The 24,252-nt window shown below is 35.0% G+C and overlaps 2 protein-coding genes across 4 annotated transcripts; one reads left to right on the plus strand and one right to left on the minus strand.

The window, feature by feature from the left end:
- Positions 1-15,552, plus strand: sav (scaffold protein salvador). 3 transcript variants are annotated; one of them, XM_089235703.1, is made up of 9 exons: positions 1-73; positions 310-428; positions 2,788-3,199; positions 5,575-5,765; positions 7,951-8,178; positions 9,319-9,736; positions 10,000-10,172; positions 12,706-12,767; positions 14,122-15,552. In XM_089235703.1, exons 2-9 carry the CDS (start codon positions 332-334, stop codon positions 14,287-14,289), a joined length of 1,749 nt encoding a protein of 582 aa, XP_089091829.1. In that variant the 5' UTR covers positions 1-73; positions 310-331; the 3' UTR covers positions 14,290-15,552. The 3 variants fall into 3 exon arrangements, with proteins under 3 accessions (XP_089091829.1, XP_089091827.1, XP_089091828.1); XM_089235701.1 differs by having other exon boundaries at positions 4-200; XM_089235702.1 differs by having other exon boundaries at positions 22-172.
- LOC149082197 (uncharacterized) lies at positions 14,039-23,036 on the minus strand. Its single transcript, XM_089235704.1, has 4 exons — positions 22,975-23,036; positions 19,631-19,855; positions 17,326-17,501; positions 14,039-14,235 (listed from the first exon to the last, which is right to left on the minus strand). Exons 2-3 carry the CDS (start codon positions 19,836-19,838, stop codon positions 17,326-17,328), a joined length of 384 nt encoding a protein of 127 aa, XP_089091830.1. The 5' UTR covers positions 19,839-19,855; positions 22,975-23,036; the 3' UTR covers positions 14,039-14,235.
- Positions 23,037-24,252: the final 1,216 nt, after the last annotated feature.

Consider the following 24,252-nt stretch of genomic DNA (forward strand, 5'->3'; position numbering starts at 1 on the left):
CCTGTACTTGTCACCATCACCACATCTGAAATTCCATGTGATGTTTTTGTTTGTTGTTAGTACGCTACCGAGGGTAAACATCCTAACTTTCACATTTATTTATGTAATCAGCGATGGACACAAAACTTACTAACCCATTTCCTCTTTCACAAAAGCTAACCAAGTATCCGAGGTTGGATTATTAGTTTTTTTCCCAACCAGTAATTATAGATTTCTTTTTAAACAGTTTCATTTTTATCCACATATTCATTAATATTGTTATACTGAAACATATGCATATGTATCATAGCATTTTTTGAATATTTGCAGTTGCGATTGCTTGTAAGACTGAATGGCGATGCTGTCATCAAAGAAAAAAGACTTGAAATACTTGAGTGATGGTGTTGCTGGAAAGTATGTCAAGAAAGACACTCCTCCAGATTTGCCAAGTAAGAGTTTTATTCACATGGCCAAAGCGTTTTTACTAGACAATTAGTATTTAAGTGTTTCATTTTAAAAACTACTGTGTGCAAACGTTTGTCTTATCCATGCAACGTGAATCCCCCCAGCAACAAGACGTCCACTCACCAATAAGAAAAGCAGTATGACTGTTTTCCATCAGAGTTGCAACACGCCAGCTCTTTATGTCCAACGTAATTGGCAGAATACTTCTGGAGGAGTTGAATGTGGTGTGGGTTGCAGATTTGCAAGCCTTCCCTTTATTTTTGTTGGTTTACCTCCCCCCTTACTTTCAGATCCGAGTATGCACATAACAGAACAGCTGACGCACCATGCCATAGCCGACTGATAAGTTGAGTTGGCCTTGGCCATGCTAGGAAAATACAAATGCATATCACGATAAAGTTATAAGTTTCGGCCGATTTGAAATGGTCCTATTCGGTTAATGCACTGAGTGCTCCTAGGAACATCCGTCTTTAGCACATAGACCACAACTGGGGGGAGGAGCAGCCTAGGGTCACTGGTATGGGGAGCGGGGACAGAATTCACGCTTTAACTGATCCTTCTATATCACGAAGGTTACCTTCATTGTTGTGGTTTCTCATTATTATGGCATCAATGAGTCTACAGTCAAATGTATCATGGAATGAGAATGTAAAATTGGATCATCCATTGCTGTAGCTACACCTGTCGCCATATATGTCTTGATCCACATGTCTCATGTAAAAAGTGTTTTTCTGTGGGTGCAATATGAAAGATATGCAAGTTACACATTCCATAACTTGCAAACTGTAGCCGTCATTGTTTAATCTGCGAATCCTGAAAATTAGCAGACAAGTTTATTGTGAGCAGCAGACCAAAGGCTCCGTGAGTTTTAATCGGCAATGGATTGTTTCTCATGTAATAGACCTATCTACATATGGTATGTTTTTCATGTGTAGAAAAATGGGTAAAGGAAGCCTTATTGGTGTACTCCAACAAATTAACTGGAATTTTTAGAAAAAAAGACTAACAGACATTACATTGTTCTTTCCAGAAAGCATCGCCTTGAATCACCGGACCCCTTACCTTCTACTTCTTCCACACAAAACAGATACTGTAAAAATGAGATGGCTAAAGAACAGAATTTTACGGTTTGGGTTGTTTGCGGTAGTTTCCCGCGAATACGGAGGGACGACTGTACTGTGATCATACATCCTATTTAATGGAACGGGAGTATATGGTAAATGAGTATGGGAGTGAAACAGGACAAGTCAGTTTTTCTCTCCCACATAATTGCTTGCAAAATGGTCAAAAAATGCATTTTTTCATTCTGTTTTAAAACAGGATTTTTTTATTTGACCTAATATCTGCATTTTTGTTATTCAGACATTGTGAGGCATTTTTTTAAATATACATTTCATTAGATCCCAATACATTGGGAAAGTCCCTCAGAAAAATAAATTTGGATCTGATCAACTGAAAGAAACTGATCAAGAACTGAAGGAAAGGACTTTTTTATTTATTTTCATACGTTTGCCTTCAGTACACAAAGGCCATTTCAAAAGCAGCTCTACACGTATATGGATCACAGCGAATACTACGAACTGACATTATGTACGAAAATGTTTGTTGACCAGGGAGGCATCAGAGAACATCTTCTATCAGAGGTGGATTTAACAGCGAACGTATGCAGTGGGTCCCGATTTCTTAAGGGCCCCGAAAAACCTAGATTTTAAAAATTTTCCTATTTAATTGGGGGCTCAATATTTTTGTGCCCAGGGCTTGAACCAACTTTAATCTGCTTCTGTCTCCTACATAGTCTTGTAACCTGATAATGATAACTTATGGGAAAAAAGTTTGATTAGACCTTAGCTTAAAAATGCACAAAAAAAAAATAATTGAGGAGAAAAATATGATAGCATTATCCAAAGTCCCGATAACTAAAAACAATTTTTCCCCCCATGTGTTTATGATATACTCTGTTATGCATAGGCCTACCTTATGTACGATGCCTTTCAACATATATATATGCTCCAAGGTTGAAATATTCTATCTGCTTCCATAGCTTAGATGGTAGAGCACTCATCCAGCAAGCGAGAGACCGGGGTTGGAGTCCCCGTGGGGGCAGTGATGAATTTTCTTCCTTGTAATCTTCATCTCCACAAATAACCAGTCTTTCGATGAATCTTGTACTCTGTTATGTTCTTTGAAAAAGTGATAACAATACCCGAATGATAATTATTCATTATTCTGATAAGCGGTGTTGACTGTAGTTGCTAAAGAGACTTTTCAAAATCACTGTCTCAAACAATTTACAGTTGTTCGAGAGCATTATTTTGCTTTACTTAGTCTCTTCTCTTGTTTCAGTAATAAATGTGTGGACAACAATCAACCACCAGCCGAATCGAAAGAATTCTCAGCAGCCTCGGAAAAGTATAATCGACATTGGTGGGGAAGATGCATTTTCACCACATCAGCCAAACAGTCTTGCAAGGAAATGTGCCATTGCATCACAGAGCCAGAACCCTGCATCTGCGAAGTCTGTTCTTTCAGTCTCTCAGTCACCTGGACAAGATATCGGTCCTTCTGTGCGTCCATCAAGTTCATCTAACCATGCCTCATCTCAGGGTAGTGTCATCACGATAGGAGCTCATAGAGGAGTCGTAACGAGTTATCCAAATAGCCCAGTCACATCAGCTGCTCACTTTGTGCCTTCTTGTACAGTTATTAGTGGCAGTAGTACTGCTGTAGCGAATGTTCAGAGCAGTAGTGTTGTTAGGTAATGATTACAATTGTGTAATTATACATTATCATAATTTCTTGCACATAATTTGTGGCAGTGTTTAACCTGCAGATGCAAATTTCACTATTTTGTAAAAAAACATCATTGTGTAGTCTGCTGTGGCGTATGTGAAATTTTAATTCATCAAGATTTTGTGGGGGGAAAATTTCAGTTTTCCTACTCTCATCCAGGGCTGTGACTGGGGGGGGGACTGTCCCAGGCGACAATTTTAGGTAGGAACAAAGAATACTGCGTTATAAAATTATTTAATTTTAAAGTTGTGGGGGTGGCAGAATCATGTTTGCCCCGGATGACAAAAATCTTAGGTATATCTGGATAAAGATCCCAAGGTGAACAAGAATTAATCAGGCTTGAGTGACAGTAGTTCTGTTGTGATGATTGGTGCTAAAATGCAGCTCATGACATGGCTGTTTTATATTAGCGCTATACCAACCATCCATGCCAACAAAAATGTTCATCAGTTGAATCTGCATCCATTAACTGAGTAAGAAAATAATCACAAAAAAAATCTTTATTAGCCAAAAAATTTTTAGCTGAGGCATTTGTTAACCAAGTTATCACTGTATTTAACCAATTTTGTACACACCTAGTGTAACACAAATCTCTTAATATTATGAATACTTTCCTTCTTTGATGACAATGTTGTGATATTATTTTATATGTGGTTATAGTCAGTGTTGGCAGGTTTTTGATGGTCGTCAAAAACTCAAACACCTCGTTGAAAATATACACATTGATTGCATGTAATGTTTAAAGTGACTACATTATACAAATAATAAATACTTAATATGATTATAAAATAATATTCTGCTGTCTACAGAATTATTTTGGATAAGATATTTGTATTTTTTCTTGCAAAATATACAATTTGAATAGAACATAGCATAAATGCTGATGGGAAAAACTATGGAATGATTCAATGTTCTTCAATTCAAGATGAGATTCTCAACCTTCCAAAATTTCTTCAACTGCTTATATATGTGTATTGATATAAACCATCTGCTGTACTCTTTTCATAACATATAGCCTAGGTGTTTAAGAGTTCTTTTATGCCAAAAATGCAATATTGATTTTTGTTGTTATTAAATTATCTAGATAATCACTGATACTTGAAACAATACCTTTATTGTGCGTAACATGAGAATGTATCTAGCAATCAAAATACTAAACTGTTGGACCATATGATGTTTAAGAAACTCCTGTAACTTATTCTAAGCACAATAATAAGAATGACTAAGTTTGACTACTACATGGTATATTTACTATCATTTATATTGCAATGGTTTTCCAATTGAAGATGTATCTAAACGTTCAAAACAATGCTTTGGATATCAAGTGCAGACAGCTCTGCTTTGATCGAAAATACTCTTTAAAACTCTGTATTTATACAACCTAAGCCAATAAAATAGATATTTTATTATTCACAGTAAGTATACAGTAATTAAAAATATAAAATACTTTAATCTGTATAAAAGTAAGCTATTTTTTGTTATTTAACTTATCTATCAGAAAAGAACTATTTGACAACATTGACAATAAATTTGAGATTGTTTTAATATGTAAGTAAATAAGTTTTTGTTGGTTTCTGAAGCCAAAAACCAAATGCTTATGCCCTATCACACATATTTTGAATAAATAGCTCTATTTCATTTAGTAAATTGAACACAGGTCATAGTTCAGATAAAATAGACCACAAAATTACATATAATCTGTTCTAGACTCTTCTCTATGTTGAAAAATTCAAAATTTCAAATTATAATCAATATTTTGTTTTAATAATTATAATAAATTAGTGTTCAGAAATGAAAATGTATAAAAAAAAGTAAGTTTCTCATATCAACCTTTTGTGTTCGAAATATTATTCACAAACATTTATTTAGGTTTTTGATGGTTTAAACCAGTTTTTGACAAAACCCAACCTTGGTTATAGTAAACCTCCAAAGTATGGAAATCAGTTACAACAAACTTTACAATCACCTTAACCCGGGATAACACTGCATTGGATTTTCTCTCGCGCTGTGAAATATTTTGTTTCCCGCTCAAAACTAAAGAAGGCAGGAGTTTCCAGTCTTGTCTTGATAATCAGTGTGCTTCAAGTGATGGTAAGGATCAGTTTGTCACATTCTGTCAACGAGTGCGAGTTCTCGTGCACTAGCAAACCTAGTGAGTTCTCCTGGGTTAAATGAAAAGTTTTGTAATTTTCATAATTTCTCCCCCAATTTCAATGATAAACTTTTAAGCCTTAATGATAAATATTTATATATAATTTATAAAATTAGGATTTTTTTTTTTGTTATAGAGTTTGGTGAAACTCTGAATATTTTATTTATTTAATTTTTGTTTTCACATAGGCTTCATTCAAGTGCCTTGGACTCTCTTGCACATGCAGGTCCCTCGGTAGCCATGATCGACGGTGCTTCTGCAAGGCAGCTAACTAATAATGCAACTGACCTTCCAAGATTCTCTTCCCATATATATGTGAACCATTTTGTTAGGACTCCTGAGCTTCCACCTGAAAACAGAGTCACAGAAATTATGGATGGTGAGTAGAAGTTTCCTGTTTTATGTCCATGGAGGTATTTAAATCATTTTCTGATTGTGTTGCATTTTATTGTTTGTCAACATTTTTTCTCCCCCCCCCCTTCCTTTCAAATATCATTATGAAGATATAAGCATGTTTATGAGAATTACAGTCAATGCTTGTTTTAATCAACTCAAACAGATTTTAACAATTAATTTTTAAAATTGAAGGCTTTTAAGTGGGAAAGTCATTCCAGGGTTCGTATGGGTCAGGGAAAACCTGGAAAAGTCAGGGGAAAAAATTTTTTACTAAAAAAAGTCAGGGAAATCAGGGAAAATGACCCATTTTTGCTTTAAAACCTGGAAATTTCAGACAACGACCTGGAAAATCGTCACGATTGTCGTCTGATCGGGAAAAAAGATTGATCAAAAATAATAATGAGGAAAAAAAAATCCGTCGGGATGAAAAAGGGAATTCCGATAACATCGTAAATATTGATAATCCGTAAAATATTGCGATATAACGCAAAAAACATTAAATACTGCCAAGGAGGAACGAGAATTTCGTAAGTCCGCTTGGAAAAGCGTATTGCTACGACTTTATCGTAACTTGTCTAGTGCTTCCCCAGAAACATCATAACTACGCATCGTAGAAAGCCATGGGTGCAAAGCTCAGTTGCGATAATTTCGTAAGTTGACTTCAGTTACGATAATTTCGTAAGTTGACTTCAGTTAGGGAGGGGGACAGATGACGCACGGGTATGTTTTGATTTTCCACGTGGGTATTTTTATTTGAAAACAATATGTTGTAAGAAAACTTGTCTGAGCGGATCGTCAGTAGGCTGATTGGATCGAAGCAGTCAAAAATGACCCGTATAAAGCATGGTGGCAGCTTTGCGGTTAAACTCGCCACATGGGCAGATAAGTTATCCAGAACTATGCCAAGCACGTCAAATCAGAGTTCAGTGAACAACCCCCTGCGTAGCTTCTCGGTTCTAGCGCTTACGCGAGTGCAAGCCAACTGTAAAGAATTTTGATGCAGTGAAACCAACTACATCTTTGACTAATTATGTCACAAAGGAAACAACTGTAAAGGCTTAAATCTTGTGGGCATTGAAATTGCCGAAAAGGGAAATCTTTAATTTCTTAATTGTGTTCCATTTTTCTTCTCCATCAGGTGTATTTGAAAAGCATAAATGCGTGTAAAAAAATCTACGATTATGATGTCATTATGATATTGTAATTAAAATTATTGATTTTATAATTAATATAAATAATTTTATAATATAATTAATTTTTCTAAATTTTTATTAATTTATATCAATTTTTTGATTTAAAAGAAAAACCTGGAATTTTTTGAAAATTTGACTGGAAAAGTCAGGGAAATTTTTTTACGAAAATGAGTATGAACCCTGCATTCCATAAAGAAATAGCATATTATTGTGGACCTAGACATGTGAGATGGGACTGTTCTCATTGAATGAGAATATTCTCCTGGAAGTGAAAATTGGAGAATAATGGAGAATATTTACAACAAAAAAGGTTACTAATTTCATTCATATTATGAAATATAGTTTAGTTTTTATTGCTGGAAACATTTAAAACACAGGACAATTTTTTTTTATCATAATCACTTTATAATGACAACTTTTAGTTTGAGAATATTCTTGGTCGTAGTGAAAGTTTCCAAAAGTTTTTATCAAAATTTTTAAAACTTTTAAAGATTAAATTTTTTTTTAAAATTAGATAAACTTCAGAAATACATTCAAAGCAGAAAATAAAGTCAAAATTGAGTGACAGAGGGAGCAATTCTTATAAAGCTTTGTTATTAAGCTATGCTCAAGTTATTTATAATAGTCCTTCCACAAAATATTCACAAGTAAATTTATGGAAGTTATTTATTATAATTGTTGAGAGTATTTTCTGGAAGAACTATTATAAATAACTGGAGAATCAAGTTATAGTTCTCATCAAGAATATAACAAGAACATTCTCAAGTTATTTATACTAGTAGGCCTTCCAGAGAATATTTTCCTAAAGATTATTCTTGAGAATTTTACGTCTCTATGTGGACCAGAGGACTAGTTTATAAAAAATGTGTACTGTGTAGTTACAACTGTATTTCCCATTTATGCATTATATTTTTTGCATACTGATCATCACAATTTAATTATTGAATGTAATTTAATTTATTTTTTAAATCTTAGATGTTAATGAAAGCGAGAAACAGCAAGTGAATTCTTTCTGTGGAATCTCTAATACTCCTGGATATAAATCCCAGGAAGCATTCTACCACTCAGATGAGAACATTCAGATCCATATGTACCATCAGCAGATTCGGCAGCAATATGCTCCGCAGATGACATCTAAAGTGATGGTGAAGAACAACCAGTTTCAACCTGCAACTGCATCTGGTAGTGCCAACCATATATCTGGTATTTATTGTATTTGTCCATTGTTATTTAGTTCAATTTATACTGAAGTTGACTATATAGCTGACTAGTACTGCATGACTATGAAAAACTTCTTTCCCCGTTAATTTATACAAGTGGCAGCTAAATTCTTCTTAGCCTGTTCCGCTATCAAGTCCACAAATCTCATGCATGCCACTCGTTCTTATTTTTGCTTTCATTTAGGGTTGCAAGATGTTCTGCATGTACAGGATTGCTCAATATAAAAAAAAATAGTGTCACAAAATTTTTGAATTTAACTAAATTTTTTTTACTGTTTATTAAAAACTTCAGCACCTAAAGGTACAAAAATATGTTCAATTTTGCATAATATCCACACTCATTTATTTACACCCACAAAAGGCTGGTTGCACTTATACATTGTGGGGAAGAAAAAAAAAGCACAGTAAAAGCAAAAGAAAATGAGCTAAGTAATAATAACATACTCTACATACATGGGGGGAAGGAAGTGGGGGAGCAATAAATACTTAATACCATGACATGCCACAGGTTTACCACCCCTGATTTAAATATTATAAGAAAATATTTTCTTTGTACAGTAAAACCCCAACTTATGTCACCCTGCATTTACATTGTCTCGTCCTGATTTTTTTCTTTTAAATGAGATGCACTTTTAGCAAATCTTGGTGGCTCTTGATGTCACATTTTTAGAATGAAAATATTTCCCCATGAGAGTAATTAAGTCAAATAGATGAAAAAGAATAAAGATCTACACATTAACTTCACCTAAGGTGGGAGGAGAGACATTTATCAGTAGAAAAATTTACCTCCACATACATCATTAGTCTTGGAACAAGTCTGATGTAAGTTAGGCTTTCACTGTACTTTTAAAATTTTCAAGTTTCAAAAATAGGCACTTGCCAAACACTTATTAGCAAAAGTGAGGCTGAATGATCTGATAGTAACAAGCCTGTTAGTTTTTGAGCATAAGAGAAGGTATCATCTATCATTGCTTTCCAAGTGTTTATCCAGATTTCTTCTTGATACCAAGGTTTAATGTAACAGAGCATGCATGAGATTTAGCTCAATGCCAGATACCTCTCATTAAATAAAAATTTTGTATCTGACAATAATAATGGCAAACCTTTTTCTTTCCTGATTTAGCCCAAATATATGCACATCCTGCTACAAGCTCTGCATTGCAATTGCCTTATACGCCAGCAATGTTAGCAACTACACGTGTTCAACAGTCTCTGGCCAATAGCTGTACCATTCACCACCCCCCTGCTGGTAATGTTCCACCTATGAACTTGGAATCTTATCCGCAAGTCACACCAAATATTGCTGTTTCGGTGACATCTCCTTCTCTGCCCCTGGTTGCTTACAGGCCTGCTCAGTTTGTACAAAATGATGAGTTACCTCTACCACCAGGATGGTCAATGGATTATACCATGAGAGGACGAAAGTATTATGTTGATCACAATACAAAAACCACTCATTGGAGCCATCCCTTAGAAAAAGAAGGCCTGCCGACTGGATGGGAAAGAATCGAATCTCCAGACCATGGTATATATTATGTGAAGTAAGTGCTATTTCGATTGTCAGATTCTAATTATTTTTCTAAATATACCATTCCCACACACAAGACTTATGTTCAACCTATTCAAATTTGTTAAGCAATATGTGTTACGATTGCAAACGAGCCTATTTATCTGATTTGTTTTTTAGATTTTTTTGTAAGAGCTGACGACTCCCTTAAAATCTTGAGTTCGTGATTACTGCTGCAAAAAATTTTCTTACATTTTATCTACATTGATGTCTCAAAACTGATTTGTTATTTTTCAGTCACATCACCAGGCAAGCTCAGTATGAACATCCTTGTGCACCACAATATGGTCCTGGTACTAATTTAGTTTATCATGCCTCTCTACTTAGTCAGGTGAAACAACCTCCTCCAAGGCATACTAATTTCCATCAACCCAATGTGTTAGTTCCTGCAAATCCATATCTGACTGAAGGTGAAATATTTTCTCTTTTTGATCTTTCTATTTTTATACAGCTTATTAGCATTGTGAAGCAAATGTGATGTGTAATGAGTCTGGCTTGGATTTTTATGACCTAAAAACTGATATAAAATTCTCTATAATTTTTTTTTATTTATATATGCTCTAAAAAAAGCTAAAATATATCCTATAAAATTAAAAACAAGTCCTGTAGAGCAAAAAAAAAAAAAAAAAACACCTTCAGTTTTCTTTTTATACATTTTCGGCAACATTAATTTTAAAGAAATAATGTGTGAATGAGGTTGCATTGAAGCAATTAATACTATTTTTAAAAAAAATAGTTGTTGTTTGCACTGAAATTCTTCAGTTTACTAACTGCCTCATGAATATCACAGAATCAGTACCTAAAAGAATAAAATTAATGGGGTGGGGGATGGACACCCCTCCATCGCCTATGATTTTGTTAGAAAACGACAAAAAATATTAAAATATTGAGGCCTTGTTGTCTACGTGACCTGGACAGAATTGATTCTATGATGAATTAACTTACAGCCACACTATTATTAAAGGGCTAAAAGGACAATGAGAGGACACCTTGAGACCACCAGGCAACTGGTAGCAACAGGTCTACTCCCAAACATTTAATCATAGGTTGAAGAAAGAGAAGAAGGAATCAGTGATATCACTTGGATGAGCATAATGATGTCCTGAATACCAAGATCCACCTTTTTACCCATCTCAATTTTTTGTTTTTCACTAATGAGATGGCTAGGAAAAGGATACTTTTCATTGAACATGTTGAAATATGCAAAATCATAAAAAAAATTTGTCATAAAAATTCTAGCTCTGGTAATGAGTGTCTTGGTTCCGTCAGCAAATTCTTTGTGAAATAATTAAAAAAAATATTGAATTCACAATAATCGTGAAACTGATTAAGATTCAGTGTATACCAATATGTACAAAACATTGTTCGATTTTTAAGATAAGCTTAGCCATTCCTTGGGTATGGCAAACAATTTGAATCAGTTTTAGGAAATAATTGGCTAGAATTGTGCTCAGTTTTCTGTTCCCCCTTCCTCCTATATAGAATGCTTTCGGCCTACACATACCTATATGGAGTGTTTGGCTAAGAAAAAAATTTTGTAGGTTGATTAAAGTGAAAATATGAGAGTGAAAATTTTGAGTGTGATAGTTTCACTCCCATAAATTGATGATTTGAGGAAATATGGAATTTTTATGCTGCTCTCATAAATTTCCTATTTTTATAATAAGAGAAAAATCTACCCTGTGACATTGAAATGAAAATTTGTTGAAATATCAATGAAATTATTAATCTTGAAATTTTTGCTTCTTTTTTTACATGCTTAAATGACCTAGTCCGAAAATAGATATGTAGAAAGTTGTTAAAAGTGGGGAAAAAATCATAGCTTCCTTCGAGTATCATATGTGTGTATGAATCCCGTTTGATATAACTAAGTTGAAAAATTTCCTTTTTTCGACACTTGTTTTGGAGTTGGGTTATACAGGGTAATTCTGAAAAATCCAGAAGGAAAAAAAAACTGCATAATAATTTTAAAAAATAAATATTCTCTCTATTTTTTCTCTTTTTCAAATTTCCCCTCTAGACTAAAATATTTCTCTCTAAAATCTCTCAATCTGGATGGCTGTAACCTCTATTTCAGCCAATGCTGAAGCAGGTCAACTTTGAGCCAATGACACTTCGTTGGCTGGACTTGGAGAAAATTTCACCACACATCATTTCTCTCTAAATTTTTTTGGACTTAGAATTTTTTTTTTTCAACTTAAGTTTTGAACTCTTAGTAATTTTTCCCTTCCACCAAACTAAGAAATATTAAAATAACTTGACATGTTCAGGGTTTCAAGATTTTCCCAGTTGATCAAGTAAGTGGACTATAGTTTACTTATGATTTTCATGTCCCATTTTGCTGACATAGGCAAGCGGCACTGATTCAAAATAGTACTTCATACCAAATTTCTTCTTTGCTAACTTTCTTTTTTTATCTCTACACACTCTTTCCACCACAACACACGTAATTTCTCCTTCATTCAGCCCTCACGGGACCACTTCCTGAGTGAGCTATTAAGTCCACCACTCCGTTAGACAATGTAGGTCTTTCAGTCAGTCAGTCAGGGTTATTCAGAACTCATGGTGACATACTTTAAGGGAACATACTTTGAAAAATGCTGTTGTGCAATCTCTAAAAGTACCTCTAATGCCTTTGCTGTTGCGATTCAACCACTTATTCTATGACCAAAAATGCTTGTTTAAGTGTCTTATAACACACCTTAAAGTTTGTCCCATGAATTTAGAGTCACACTGTACATAAATTTAAACTTTTATATTTTCCCAAATCATCATTTTGCAGCAGTTCAATTACAGCTTGATTTTTCTCATTTAAGAATAATTTTTGATTGATAATTTTTGTGTGTAAAACACCCTGTATACCAAATAAATAGCCACATTCAATTGAGTTACAAATTATAGAACCGTCAAAATCACATATTTATGTTATCTTTTTTTGTGTAGAAATTCCACATTGGTTGTATGTTTACTCGAAGGCACCTCCTGAACTGGATCATAAATTGAAAGTAAGTTTTCTTCCTGCTGTTTCCTCTCCCTCATTTTATTCAAGATTCAAATTTTGAGTTCTTTTAACTTATATTTCCCAATCACAAAAAATTTGAAATTATTGCAGAATATTTAAACACATGCTCACTTATCTAAAATGCTATGAAGAGGAACATCATTTAAGACAGCTAATCGCTCTCATCAAGTAAATTAAGTTAATTTACATACTTTTAGTGAAAATTTTTAACTGATTAACAATTGATCGGACCAGCCCTAGTTTTGGCATGTACTCAACAGTAGACAATATACCAATCTGAATTTGGTTTGCAACCTAAACTGGCTACACAAAAGGAATGCAACAACAGCACCCAAATCAATCATGGCCTGCTGTGTACATTTTTATCAAGCATTCAGCTCGACTACTGGCACTGACTAGAACAGCACATTAATAATCGAAATGGGAACTAATTCCCTCAGAGAAGGGCATTTTCTTAAATACAAGAAATTTCAAAACTTTATAATAATAATTATTATTTTAATGCATTGACAGCAAGGCTTTTCAAATCTCTTCCCTCAACCATTTTTTTAAAGTTCTGGTATGGCCTTACCTCTTTATTCCATGGCAACACACAGCATTGAGAATTCCTGTAACATCATTCATATCAAACTTAGAACCATACGTAATCTTTAGCTTTAATGTGCATTGAAGCTGAAACAGCTCAGCAATTGGTTTTGGATAAATTCTTTCGGAAATAGGAAAGGTGAGGAAAAAAAATATATATATATTGAGATTTATATCAAATTTCCATTCAAAATTTATTGTATCCTTCAGTAATGTCTTTGCAAAACAATGTGTATTTTCTGACTCATGATACATTTTACCGTAGTCGAGGTCCTCCAATACCTGTTTGCCCAAGGCCCCATCAAGTCAAAGTCATTCCCTGGGGCAATGGTTAAAATTGTCACCAGACAAGAGCTTGGGGTGTACACGGTTTGAAAGAAACAAGACAGTAACTATATGAAATAGGAAAACCGATAAACGTGAGACATCTGATTAAAAAAAACAAGAAATCTCCAAATCTAAGAGAAATGAATTCTCCTTATGATATTGGTGAATTTTATATTTGTTGTATAGCTGTATAGTTTTAAATTTAATTTTGATCTGGAAAACTATTCTTTAAGGTTTTTGAGACATACTATTAACTTGCCTGCTTCAATGTAACAGAACTAATATTTTTAACAGCTTCTGGGAAATGGATTTGGGATGATAGTGATCATGTTCTAACAAATATTAAATACTCTAAAAATTTTATTCAAATTTCTAATACATAAGAATATAGGATGACAAATGAACATTTCATATATTTTTTACAGTGGGAGCTGTTCAGGCTACCAGAATTGGACTGTTTCCAGGCAATGTTGAATCGTCTGTACAGGCAAGAGCTGGAACATGTTGTGATGAGCTATGAAGCTTATAGACTGGCTCTCCTAAAAGAGATGGAGAAATACATCAAGAATGAAAGAAGACAACTTGCTGTATGAAATCGCATAAATATGTACACAGTATATGATTACGTTCACCAAAGAATTATATTTTGCAGTTACATAGTTATAATGTATCGTTATATGTTGTTTGAAGCTGGTACACATTAAACAATTCAGCAACTTTGTGAGCACTGCCATCCATATTGACCTTTTGGCTGTAAAAATATAATAGAGCATCGATTATCCGAATACAGATCAACCAAAACATCAGTTAACTAAAAGTGTTCTAGTCGGCAAACATTCACTGCCTATGAAGGTTAGAACTACAAGAATGTGATGCTATCAAATTGCTGGCTTTAAAATGTTTGTGAGATTTAAAGGCAAAAAAAATGAGTCTCGGCTCTGAAGCAAAAGAAAATTGCGGACTTCTTTTCCTAAAGTGCAGGCCTACTTTAATAGCCATTTTGAACTTGTCAAACTTGGCTAGTAAGTTTTCTGTGTTATTTGTAAGACGTGTGATACAAAATATATACAGTTTTGTATTTAATATGACTGTTTCTATGTTTCATATTGCTCCTATTACACTGGTACAAATTTTTTTTCTGTGGATGATCAGTTATCCAAACACCCTTACTCTCCAATTGGTTCAGATAATTGATGCTCTACTGTAGTATGATTTATGCTTTTTTATACACGTGGTAAACAATTTTGCTCCCCTATATAGTGAATCATCAGAAAGTAACTAGCAGACTACTACATTCATTATCGGTAGAAGATAGCAGTTTTTTAAGGGTTCAAGCCATGATTCACTTGAAATAAGAAAATAACAAATCCCTCTATATTTTATGTGTATTCTAAATTTTTAAGGTGTAAGAGGAATAATTTACAGTGAATGCAGACTTTTTTCTTGAAATATTCAGGTGGATTTTCTTAAAACTTACAATTGTGCCAATGGCCAGATAATTGCCACTGTCTATTTTTAACTTAGATTACCTCTATTTCAGTCTAACACATTGTGCCTTCATATTTGTAATTTAACAGAATAGATTTTGATTGCACAAATCATTCATTCATTGCTTGAACAAATTTTATTATGAGAGAAATGATTGTTGTGTGTAAACTGTGCCAACAGTACATATTTTTTGGCTGTTTACATCTTTTATTTCATGCAGCTTGTAAGTGCATTACAGTTGTGATAGAGCTTAAGCATTGTGTTGAATTATTGAATAAGAAAACATATAAATGAATGAGAAATGTTGTGTTTTGAAAGTATAGATATTTTTGTATGCTAAAAGAAAATAAAAAGTGTTGATGACATCATGCCTGCTATCATGTAATGAATGAAATTGAATGTTCAAACAAATTATTAATTTATACAGAGTATATATAGCAATAGCACAAGCGCACATAAATTTTTTTTCACCATTGAAAATAATGATTGTGGTATTTTACCATTTCAATAAATATAGTAACTCCTTGTTATATCACACACATCGGTAGATGCTGAAAAAGTGTGATATAACTGACCAGGGATGGGACAAATAGTGATTTAGCCAAATGATTTTGAATACCAATATGCAGCTAATGTTTTGGTTGAATATCAGTTTTCTTAAAATTTGTCACAATTATAAATAGGATCAGTATTTTTAATTAGATATAGAATTATTGGTAATTTCAAATGATTAATATCAAATTTTAATTACACAATTTATTTAAATAAATATTAAAAATGATAATCAACTGATTTTTATTGTCATGAGACTGACAATCACACACAAATGATATATTTTAATATTACTTAAAGAATCAGGTTTTTTCAACACTTGTTACAATTTTACATCTAATCAAGAAAATGCCAAACATTATTTACTCTAAACTAGTAATGCATCAAAGTTTAAAACACATTTTCCCTCTTCGTATTTTTTTTGCCTCTTTCAGTAGCTCAATTTATGTCTTGTCAAAGTACATCCTCCTTCAGTTAGTGAACTTATGTATATAATTCATGCTCACTTCTACCTTATTTTAGTAGGATTCAATTTTTTCACAGTTTCATGTTTTCCTTATCCTAGAACTTCACCCTAACATAACCACTTTCACAGAAAGGGATACACACTACACAATGAAACAATCTGTAAATTTTTAATTTGTGGGAAAAATTCTAATCAACATAATCTTTTAAAATGAGTTTGTTGTGTTTTGATTTACACCATAGTTTCCAAACTTTTCTATTCCTTTTCGCCTCCTTCAAAAATGTTTACTTCTCATCGCCCCCCGCCCCAGCTCAAGTCAATCCATAGGATCCTATACTAAACCCAGAGCTTCTATTACCTCCCTGCTGGACCTTTCCATTGCCCACTTTAGGAAACACTGATTTACACAGCTACTCAGCCAAATACCTAAGCATTATTTGGCAAAAGAACAAAATACTGAATAGTAGTTAAATATATTCGTCCCATTTCAATAACTGATTACTTCAACAACCACTTATTGATTTTTCACATCTATCCCCAGATAAATGGTTAATTTTTGGGATTGAAGGTCATTGTTTCTTGAGGTCCTCGACACTAGTGGTTAACAAAAACTGGAGCAAATTAGGATTTAATTTATTCCAGTTTTTTACCATCTCCTCTAATGATGTTGATTACTAATGTTGAAACATTGAGCACTAGCCCTATCAAACGTCCTGATGTTTAATTTTTCACAGACAACAAACAGTTCTAACAAAAAGTATGAAATATCTTGATGGGGCAGAATTTATGACGAGGGGCTACCAAATTAAAAAAAAGGAATATCCTTTTTAGTTATTTCTTTATTATTTTAAAAAAGTTTTAATTGTTATTTTAAGAAGGAAAACTTTTGCTTATTATGAAATTGCCGAAATACTGACACTGGAATTGACTATAGCAATTCTTAATATTTCCGAACTGATAGTATTTATCTAATTGACTTTGTGGAAAAAGATATATTAAAAATTAATCAAAGATATAAGACATTTTGATCAATGTATCTATATTTCAGTCAAGATTAGATCCAATAATGGTAAATATTCAAATTGATAAAAGAAAGCATACGTGTAGGAGGAAAATTTTATACCTAGTCGTTGGTTTTGTTTTTATGCTTGCTGATCAATTCTTCGAAATTTGCTCTTTCTTCATCACGTTCTTTTTCATATTGCTTGTACGTCACTGTTTCTCTGCTGACTTCTGAGAAATTTTTCAATCTTATGACTCGCACGTCTTTACCTCCATATAATTTAACTGGATCATTAGCTAAGGATAACAAAAAAAATCATGTTTTATTATTATTATTCAGAATGACATAGAAGGATATTCTTACAAAAAAAAAACACTTGAAGAAAGATTACAAAAGACGCAATTTTACGAGAGACTTTAGATTTTGATTAACAACATCTGATCATGAGTACCTGGACGCAGCTGAAATTTAATGGATCTCATCTGTGAGTCAGATGCAGTTTCTCCTGGTATGGACTTTGTTCTTGTGCGTGACACTTTTGATCACATCATATAGTGGCGTTATGGACAACTCTGCTCGGTCCACACTGCAGCAACATTTCATTTAGACAAGAACCTGTTTCAGTTTAAACACTTATGATCACAAGATAAACATAAATCCCATTGGATGAGTTGGAATGTCAGCTGTTGGAGTCAGGAAACAATGGGCAAAATCTGTGCCAGAACTTACAAGGAAAGGGTCCTAAATTGTCATCCTCAAAAAGTTATGACATTCATCTCACCCAGGAACGCATAAAAATTAGTGGTGGAGTATAATTATCAAAGCTGTGAAAAATGATTAAAAATGACAACAGTTGGCTACTCATTGCTTCTCACGCTTCTTGGTGATATATATATATATATATATATATATATATCTACTCTATAATATAAAATCACAAACTCGAAAAGGGCCTGTTGCTAAGCAACCGAGTGACGGAAGTGGGTGAAGTTTTTGAGTGACGGAAATCTGTTACGTTTTTGTGTTACGGAAGTCGGTTACGATTTTGGGGCAAGTATTCATTTAACTCTGGGCAAGTAGGCCTGCCCTTGTGGGGGGGGGGGGTCATGCCGAGAGGTATGTATATGTATAATATATAATAACATATAACAACAGTGCTCCCAACACACAGGGTCGGGTACCCGGGGGAGGGGGATTGTACGTATATCTTCATGGGAAAGTTAAAAGTTTTCATTTCCAGGGGCCTTTGATGGATCTCATTCTTTTCTTGCTGCTTTAACGTTGAAAAATTTGCGATAGCGGAAGCACAAGATATATCCAGTCTGGTGGCTCCAAAAAATTTGCGAATTCGGGCACGGGTAGTTGCGTCGGTGGTCCTGGATTTTATTCGTTGGTAAAACAAATACAAATGAAAATTTTTCACGCATTCGCACCGGGGGATGACCGACAAGCTTCCAAGTCGGGGCCCCATGTTTACAGGTTTCATTTTGGGGCTCTGGATGAATCTGATTCTTTTTGTTTTTTAACATTATACAATTTGCAACAGCGGAAGACCGAGATAAATCCAGTCTGGATTCCCCACTAAAAATCAGCGTATTGTGTTCCCGCTACTGGATGTGGGGCCCTGGATTTTATTCGTTGCAAAAGGGAAAAAAAATGAAAAATTTTCGTGGCCCCTTACAGGAGTGTGTCCGACAAGCTTCCAGGTCAGTGCTCCATGGGAATATTGATAGGTTCTAATTCGGGGCCCCTGGATGTATCTAATTGATTTTTGTTGGGTCATCGGTAGCCCGAGATATATCCAGTGTGGGCCCCACTAAAATTCAGCGAATTGAATCTGGGGCCCCAGTTTCTGGGGGTGCTTGATGAATCTCATTTGTTTTTTGTTGCTTTATCATTTTTTTATTAAAATTCGCTTCTTCAGTAAGCTGGTGCTTTCACACGTCTTTTTTCATAGCACGCAATGATTGAATGGTAGTATCATTGTAGACCTGTCGCCCTCTGCGACAGAACTTTTTAACGACATCTGCTCACATTTGTGAGCTCCGTGAAATGTAATAGGCAAAACCTGAAATAAGTGCCAAGCTTGGTTTTTATCTCATACAGTGCTGGTTCTTTTTTATTCCGTAAACCATACTTGCATATAAAGAAAACACACACACACACAGCATCCAAATAATCAAGGTTATGCTAACTATAGTTGAATCCTGTTTTAACAAATATACAGTTATAGTGAAAATCTCATTTTAACGAAAAGTTTTCTAATTCCCCAGATATATTTATATAGTAACAATGAAAAAAATCCTGGAATTCTTTAACAAAAACATTTCGCTCTATATAACAAAGTGGTTTCTTTGGTCTCTGAGTTTTCTTATAATGATTCAACTGTATAATTGAAATGATTGAAAATTTCTGATTAACCTACGTGGGACTATAATTCCTTGTCCTCGATACGTTTTCTTCATCTCGTCATGATTTTCGAAATATTCCTTCATGGTATAAACGAACAGGGTGAGAGCAGAGAGGAAATAGGCACCAATAGTGATCATCTTTCCTTTCTCAGCGACATGATAAGGAATCGGCTTGAAGTAGGTTCGAATGAATACCCTCAATTTATGCTCGATTAATCCCATGGCAATATACAAAAAACCTATGGGAAAAATATAAACATGACAATAAATTTTTTCATAGTTTAAACATAAGGAAATGATTACATTCACTGGAGAGCACGTACAGATAGAATTTTAGTTTCATACAAAATATTATAAAGTATTCAGACAATTACAGAATCCGTGGTACCACTGGCAATGCAGGTACAGGTCAATTATCAGGAGAACTTCCAAATAGCGATGAAAAGACCAGCCAAGCCTTAAGTGGGATTGCTTTAATGCATGGAAAAAAAAAGTTGCCACCTAAATTACAAGCATCAATATGTAGGCCTGTGCCACGCAAAAATGCTTTAAATTGCACTGATGGTTGTTCCTGATATTACTGGTATGTAAAACCTAAGCAGTGACTAGCACAAGCTTTGTGAACCTACTGGAACACTTAATCATGGTACCAGTCATGATCTGAAGATTTTCGATAGCAATTTCGTCGGAAGCCAAAATGATTCTCACAATCATTTTTTCTTTTTGTACCTCTTACTAGAAAATAGTGTTTATTATGACAGAGAATATTGTGAGTTTTGGTGAGTTAGTTTGGCATTGTTATAGAATGTTCATATTTTAAACCAATGTTTCGTGTACTTCTGTTTCCCGCGTTGCTCTGGCCCTACTACTAAACCGCACATGCGCCTCGCTCATATTCCTCTATGGAATTTCTAATGAATGGATGCATGTCGGAATGTATGTGTATGCATTGCAAACCTAATGTGAAGTTTGTTTCTGAGGAATGCTTGTTTTGTGTTGTTTATCAAGTGCTGATACTGCTGATACCTGTGCTTTTTGGATCCATGCTTTTCGAACGGTGGATGGGGGATAGAAGAGGTGGTTCTCAAAAGGTGCGCATGGTGATCGGGAGGATTGTCTATATTCTTTCGCCCTGCTACCCATGCTAATTATACCATTTTTCTATGAATGGTGGATCACCACCCGACTTCTGCATTCTGTGCTCCTGTATGACATAGACAAGAAAACAAGTTGCGATGATTTAGAGACAAGCAAAAGAAACTACTACTGATGAAAACAATTTCTTCTATGATGAAAAGCTGTCACAGAGACTGGTTTGTGAATAAGTGGGATGTTAAAACGAAACAAACGTTTTTGGCGTATTTTTTTTACTATTCTCATGAAATATTTGATAACATTTTGTTGGGGGGGGGGGCAAAACTACTATATATCTGTTGATGCAATACTCGAATAGCCCCTTGGCAGAAGGGGTTGCACCCAAGCCACGAATGTGGCGAGATTGGGGTACAGGGCTGGTGTTAACCATCTTACCACGTTCATGGTTTGGGATAATTCTCTATCCTTGTGTCTCTTGTGAGTAATGGTGAAATACCTGATTAATTTATTTAATTCATTCGATCTTAAATTTATTTTTGAAAATAAAAACACGACTTTTAATTCTTTTGCTTGGTGTCACAATCTGGCATGACACCACATAGAGCTATTTTGATACAGCTACTACATATAGCCAAGTATTGTACATTGGCATGTACCTAGATTACAGAACGCTTGCCACAAGCTTAATCTTTTATTGTTGTTTTATTATTCTTTTCTTTCATTTTTTAAATCAATTTTTTTCTAATCATTTTTTTTATCGTTTTAAGTCATTCCTTTTTGGTGAATTTCTTTTCTTTAGCAAGGAAAAACGTTCAAAAGCATGACTCTGTTTCACTTCTAGTCATGCTTACAGGTGGTCGAGTGGTCATAGTGACAGACTCCCATTGCGAAGACCTGGGTTCGAAACCCAGTCACTACAGCAGTGGTCGTGGTCATCTGAAGTTGGTTTTCTGTGGTTCCCAACTTCGAGGCACAAATGTGAGAGCCGATCTTCCCATTAAAAAAGTCTCGCCACACAAAGCAACAGGCCTACAACGATACGGTACAGCTTCGATATAGGGGACACGCCAAATTGGCGACTTTTTTCCGGCGATAAGTTGCCATCGTTGGCGCGCTCTGGTTTGTCGTTCTGCTGGGTTGTCGTTGTTCCAGAATATTCGAAGAATTCTGCGAGGCAGTGGCGCTGGTGGTTGTTTTTCCGTGTTCCTAGCGTGTCTTTCAAACGGGTTTTACTGCCATTTTCAAACTGGTTTTCTCTTTTTTCCATTATATTCTCTCTTTTTCTTCCAAATGACGTCACCTTATAGCCGCGGCGTTTTGAAAAACCGTTGGGATAGTTCCTCATATTTTCTCTTCCTTCCGTATATATGATGTAGTGTGTGTGTCGGATTAATTGGAATTATTGGAATTCCGAATTATTTTGGATATATTTTCCCTCAGGTTGTACCTTTAATATTTTCCAATATTTATTCTTTTCCACATGCAGGATGCCCCTGCATCCTTTTTATTTTATTTATTTATTTTATACCGTTGATTATTTATAAGAACCCGGATTCCCAGAAAGAGAGTCCGGGTTTTAATTTATAATACATAGAATATATTTATTTATACATCATGCAGGACCGTTGTTTATTTATAAGAACCTGGATTCCCGGAAGGAGAGTCCGGGTTTTCATCTATAATTATTTTTTTATTATAATTATGCTTGTTGGTTTTAGCATTTTTATGCTCGCTCGATTCAGCTGTTATTTACGTTTCCATTTCTCTTGTGTTTCATGATATTTTTCATATTGTTTTCTATGCTGGTGATTTTTTTTTTTCGGCGCTCGTAATGTGTCTAACGGCCTTGACGACTTTTGATGGGGTCATCAGACATATTTGGTGCCGAAAAAAAAGTCGCCAAAAATCACCAACCTGTCCCCTATATCGAAGCTGTTCCATTCATGCTTACGGGCGTTTTTCTCGCCAAAGAAAAAAAATCGCCAATACATCGCTAAAATAGATTATACTGTAGCTGTTCCCCAAATCATGGTTGAATAACATGACGTTGCTTTAAATTTTAAGTTAAAAATATGAGACCAACGTTTACTTGGAGACTGAAAATCCCAAGGCACTTTTTTTCGACCTTTCAAGGAGAAAGTCAATTCAAATTCAAATAATAATAACGTTATCAATTTTTATAAGTTGATAAAACGATGTTTCCAATGTTCATTATTCGCTTGTAAAAGGTGCCGAAATAATTAAAACATAAGAAACCACTCACTTTTCTTTATGAAAGTGAACTCATTCTCATCCACACGATGGAGAGATCAGGACGGCTGTAACAATCATGACGGTTTTGACTTAACGATTGAGCGAATGGTACTGAAGATAGATGAAGATTTTTTTGCATCAGGGAACCTTTTATTTTTCAATTTCAGTGCGGATCAGTCTGATGGCTAAACGTCCCGATATTTACGGCATCCGAAGATCAAAGATTTTATGAAATCCGCAGGGCTCAACTTTGCTCCTGTAGTTGTCGAATGGTCATGGGTGACGGATTCGCATCGGGAGGTCCCGGGTTCGAACCCCACTGTCACCACAGCGGTGGTCAGTCGAAGTTGGTTTTCTGTGGATCCCAACTTCAAGGTGCGAATGCGAGCCGATCTCCCCTTTAAAAAGTCTCGCCACAGAGAGCAACAGACCTACAAACAGTACAAATGTAACTCAATAACAATACATCACTCACTTCACTTCTGAAATGTAGATGTCAGCACTGAAAAATCAAACGTAACACATACTACATATGCACTCAGACTGGTATGTACACACACAATTACACTTCCGGCGAAACTCGTTAGGTAGTAAATCGCCAATAGATGGTGATAGACCTGAGTTGTGCTCAGTTTGAAAGAGAGAAAAAAGAAAGTGCCCCAGCCTATAGTTACGGCCCCGAGAGTAGCGTTCATTTAGGCCTCAACTTTAACACTTCTACTTAACCGTACACAGGGGCGTAGCCAGGGACCAAAGTGATAGACCAATAGATTTGGCCATCTTTTTCCCCTTTTTCGGTCATTTTCTCACGTGTCAGGAGGGGGGGGGGCACACCCACAAGTCCCCCTCCACGCTACGCCCTTGACCGCACATGACACACATTCCTCTCCGGAATCCATGCATGGCGGGATGTGTATCCTAACGTAATTGTATTGTCAGAGATATTCTTATTTCGGGTGACACCGGTGCAGCCATCTTACTTCTATACTTTGATGTGAATATGATAAAAGCTTAAATTTTCATGTGGTGTAAGTATCGTGCTGGTCTTCCTGCTCTCTGCGAAGAGAAGCTTTGATTGAAGTAGGTCAAATTAATGGGCCTCCTGCGACTAAGCTGAGAGATGGTAGGTTGGTCAGTGAATATACGTTGTTTAAAATTTTAGGGCCGTGGGCGAATGCTTCACTTGTTGATCACAAGATCATCTGCATGGGCAACATCAAGATGTGTAGGCTGGGAGGAGAGGGGAAGAGGGGCCTGTGCATCCCCAGATGATCAAAAACTAAAAAAG

This window comes from Pholcus phalangioides, unplaced genomic scaffold (assembly GCF_987345545.1).
Source record: "Pholcus phalangioides strain wild (caught in Gottingen) unplaced genomic scaffold, Ppha-v1.0 ptg000009l_1, whole genome shotgun sequence".
Lineage (NCBI taxonomy): Eukaryota > Metazoa > Arthropoda > Arachnida > Araneae > Pholcidae > Pholcus > Pholcus phalangioides.

Bases quoted from the DNA above. Each gene is read 5' to 3' on its own strand.
- LOC149082197 (XM_089235704.1), bottom strand. From the start codon at position 19,838: ATGGGATTAATCGAGCATAAATTGAGGGTATTCATTCGAACCTACTTC. The intron at 17,502-19,630 runs GTAGGTTAATCA...TGTTATCCTTAG, and splicing joins ACAAGGAATTATAGTCCCAC to CTAATGATCCAGTTAAATTA.
- sav (XM_089235703.1), top strand. From the start codon at position 332: ATGGCGATGCTGTCATCAAAGAAAAAAGACTTGAAATACTTGAGTGAT. The intron at 429-2,787 runs GTAAGAGTTTTA...CTCTTGTTTCAG, and splicing joins CACTCCTCCAGATTTGCCAA to TAATAAATGTGTGGACAACA. The intron at 5,766-7,950 runs GTGAGTAGAAGT...TTTAAATCTTAG, and splicing joins AGTCACAGAAATTATGGATG to ATGTTAATGAAAGCGAGAAA.